General features: G+C 41.6%; 1 protein-coding gene across 1 annotated transcript in view; it reads right to left on the bottom strand.

The window, feature by feature from the left end:
- Nucleotides 1-3535: 3535 nt before the first annotated feature.
- The window catches only part of tmed6 (transmembrane p24 trafficking protein 6), a 3865-nt gene continuing 3151 nt past the window's right edge, over nucleotides 3536-4249 (bottom strand). Inside the window, exon 4 of the mRNA XM_015397962.1 lies at nucleotides 3536-3817. Within this exon, the coding sequence (XP_015253448.1) occupies nucleotides 3590-3817 (228 nt within the window). The 3' untranslated portion in view covers nucleotides 3536-3589. The remainder of the gene's footprint in view (nucleotides 3818-4249) is intronic.

Below are 4249 nucleotides of genomic sequence, written 5' to 3'. Positions count from 1 at the left end.
TGGAATGGACAGTTCAACAGAGCTATGACTCTGGGTGGGTTTGGCAACTGGATTAAAAAGATATCTAGGATTATTCTTATTCTCTATTAATGAGGAGAAATATGCTGCTCTTGCTTTACAAAGGGTCCTCTTATACAGCAGTAAACTAATTTTCCAGACTAGGTAGGATTCCCGTAAGCCTGTGGAGTGATATTTTCTCTCCAGTTTCCTAACATTTTGCTTCAAAGTGCGCAGCTCTGCATTACACCAAGGAGCCAGCTTTCTATTTTTAAGGGTTTTCATTTTCAAAGGAGCTGCGTTGTCTAAGGCAGTACTCAGAGAACTAGCAACCCCATCAACAAAATCATCAACCTGTAAAGGGGAAGTGACTTATAAATAATTGTTTTTGCCCCTTAGTCAATTTCTTTATATAATTGAAAATGTTGATACATCTGAGTGACTTGCCTTTTATTGACATTTTAAATACTATTTAGTTCAGACATTAAAGTTAGAGTTGGTAATGCTGTTCAGAAACACTTTTTTTTTATGATTAAAATCACCCTTCCATCCTGACAGAACACTAGCCCTCTGAAACTGATCTGTGCCAAGTTCAGACCGAGCTTGGTTCCTATGACCATTTACACATTACACTAGCATGGTTCCTCACCTCCTGTCGGCTCTCAAGGCAGGAATTATGCAAACACAAATGGGGGCGCCCATAACATTCATGAATCTATGTTTGTTTATATTAGGGATAGTTCGACATTTGAGGAATGTCAGGTGAGCAGCAGAACCAGGCTCAGTGTGAGCGGTCATCTGCTGAGGCCGACTGGGGTTCAAGGAGACAGAAGCAGACATAGAAAAAGAAGCATAGATACAAAAAGCAACTGTCAACCTGTCAACACGCAGCCAGACAGACGAGCTCCGAGCTAGCTCCCATGTCAGAGGATGAAGAGAGCACATCCAGTTAGTCACAGTCAGAGAAACAGGACTACACTGAAAAACCGGCCGAGCTCAAACATCTAGAAACAAAGGTGTTGATGGCAGCAGCACAGCTGATATTTCTCTCCAGGATGGAGTCACAGCTAAACAGGAACAGACCAGATGAAGCTACTATGAGAAAAAGCAGAGAGAGCAGAACGTTAGAGATTGAACTAACAGATTCTGCAGAGTGGGAGAATAGAGATAGAATGAAGCAGAATGATGAAAAAGGGATCCCTATGTCCTCCTGCACTCCAAGCCTATAGCAGCATAACTATAGAGATAGCTCAGGATAACCTCAGCAACTCTAACAATAAGCTTTATCAAAAAGGAAAGTTTTAAGCATTCCTGATAGTAAAGAATTACAATAGTGCAGCTGGAAGTAACAAATGCGTGGACTAGTTTCTCTGCACCACCCCTCTTTTGTTTTGCTGCTCAGGTGATGTAAAATGTGGTTATACCTGCCTGCAGGTCTTGTTCCTGGGCAATCTTTGTACAATCCATCAGCAGACCTACTTTTGCCTCATCATTCATTTCCTGTGATCAAAGCCATCATAGTTTAATTTGGGGAGGGTCATAGCAGCCAACACAGCCTCCTCTCTTTTCAGCACCTCTGCAAAACTAGTTTTGGTTTCCTAAAATGATATATGAAAAAGAAGATGAAATACAAATGTGTATACAGTGTGTCCACATATGACAGCTTTTAAAAAATGTTTATAGTAGGATTATTATATGGGGTTATTGCACGGGGTATTTACATGGGTTTTTATATATATGGATATTTATATATATAGTTATTGCACTGGGTGTCAAATATAAAGAATCAGGTTATTGATCAGGGTATTCAATAGTAATTATTCTCCATTGCAGCAGTTATTGTGGTTGTAGCATGGCATTGTAGAGTCTGGTTGCAGCAGGGATGAATGACCTGCAATAGCGCTCCTTTTTCCAAACAGGCTGTAAAAGTCTTTGACTAAAGGAGCTGCTCAGCTCCTCTCCAGTCTGCTGCAGAGGGTGGAAGGTGGTGTCCATGATGGATGGAAGCTTGGACAGCACCCTCTTCTCAGCCACTGAGTCCAGAGTGCAGCCTAGGACAGAAACAGCCTTTCTCACCAGTTTGTTCAGTCTCTTTCTGTCGGGCTCTGCACTGCCAGGGGTCCAGAAGACAACAGTTAAGAGGAGGGCTGATGCCCCCACAGAGTCAGAGAAGGTTTGAAGCAGGGGCCTGCTCCCTGCAAAGGACCTCATCCTCCTCAGGAGACGGAGAGAGGCAGCTCTGGCCCTTCTTATACAGGGCGTCGCTGTTATGAGTCCAGTTTATTATTGACGTGAACACCCAGGGATTTGAAACAGTTTCTATGTCCTGCCCTGGATGTTTATGGGGGAGTGAGGTGGGGTCTTCTCCTGAAGTCCGTCACCATCTCCTTGGTCTTACTGGTGTTCAGACACAGGTGGTACTTCTCACATCAGTCCACAAAGTTAATGATGACCGATCGATTCTCAGTCTACAATGGCCGAGTCATGGGAGAACTTCTGGAGATGGCAGCTGTCCGTGTTGGAGGTGAAGCCCGAGGTGTAAATGATGAAGAGGAACGGAGACAGGACGGGGCCCCGGTACTGCAGACCTCTAACTGACAGCCGTGCAGCACTGGATCAAACCAAGGATCAGTTCAGTCCTTCATAGTTAAAGATCCTTTTTCTTTTTTTTTTTTTTTTACATTTTCCCCTCCCTATTTATATGGTCTGTGGTTGTTGATCTCCCACTCATCCCCACCTTACACTGAAATAATGCTTCTAAAAACTTATTCAGAGGGATAAACGAACATTTTGGAAGATATGCTCTACTGCCTGTCTTACCCCTCCATAGGTCAACTGAAAGACCTAAAGTTTAAGTATTTAAATTTTTTACATTATTTTAAAATGTAACTCTGGATTTATGGTTTTCATAAGCTGTAGGCAGCAGTAACCCAATTTACAAGAAATTAAGGTTTGAAACATATCACCCCATGAGTAACGATGCTATGGCATTTTTATCTATCAAAGAGGGAGAGACCACTACTTAGTAAAAACATATGAGTTTAATAAATGTATTTCAAAGAAAAAGCAGCATTTGAAGGGCTTTCAACACTCAAGAGAGGGAAAAAAAAAGCCACAAAGGAAGGAAATACAGCCTAATTTAGACTTCACAGAGAGATGGGTACATGCTCCCTGGTGACAAGTTGTTTTCTAGTCTGAAACAACCCCTAATCCACATTTCTCCTTAGCTGCCCTCGGCACAGATTAGATTCCACCTCTTGTCTGACTCCTTAAAAAAAATCAGTAGGAAAGATTTGAAAATATGTTGAAGGCCAGCATGTAGCTCCTTTTGCAAAAAATATGAATAATATAAAACAGGATAACATAAAGACGGATAACATTTTTCCACCATGTCCAATCTCCCTGCTCTTCTTCAGTGTACCAGTTTGAAATAAACACTCACCTGTAACTGTAAATGAAAAACTAAATTCAGTCAGATGTTTTCAGAGCCTTTATTTCAGGTTTTACACAGATCCAGAACACAGAGAAGTTAGTTAGGCAAGGATTGTTCATGGTTTAGACTATAACCTGTTTTCTGTTCTTACACCTTCTGTCAGCACCGTGGCTTCTCGTTCTCAGCTTTGCTTACAAAGAGGCTTTTGAGGAAGAGGAGCTGCAGGTACCCAGAGGTGATGATGAGCAAGCTGAGGGCCATTGACCACCATGTGATGTACCTGGAGTTGGACTGCAGCAGGAAGTAGTCTGCACTCTTTGACATGCGGCCAAAGCTGTAGTAGCGAAATATGTGGAAGACGTGACGCTCCACTTTGTTGGTTGCCCTCTGAAAAGCAAGATCAATATTTTTCTTTACAAAATACATTCAATGAGGGCGGGGATTCATGACAGCTTTCTGAGTCGGAAATTAAAATTGTTAATATCCGGCAGTTTTGCAATGCGTTATTTCACTACGACTTTAGAAATGTGGTGTTAACCTCTTACACCCTAAGGGGGTATAAATAAATTTCTTCCTGACAAAAACACACAAAAGTAAATAACTTATAGCCTCACAGCTATTAGATTTAAGAAGAAACTTTTGGTACGTCTGTAAAGGTAAGATGTCATAGAATGGTTTTCTGGTGTCAGCACCATTGTAGCTTTGACCCTGCCTGAAATATTAGGGTAAATATACAAAATGTTTTTTGAACCTCGCCAAAATTTTCTTTGAAATAAACATTGCAACATTGGTCAGTCTGTAGACTGCTGGTCGGTGAGA

The sequence above is a fragment of the Cyprinodon variegatus genome, unplaced genomic scaffold (genome assembly GCF_000732505.1).
Source record: "Cyprinodon variegatus isolate N-32 unplaced genomic scaffold, C_variegatus-1.0 Scaffold899, whole genome shotgun sequence".
Taxonomy (NCBI): domain Eukaryota; kingdom Metazoa; phylum Chordata; class Actinopteri; order Cyprinodontiformes; family Cyprinodontidae; genus Cyprinodon; species Cyprinodon variegatus.
Note: the sequence above shows the minus strand (reverse complement) of the source record. Positions and strands in the feature narration are given on the sequence as shown.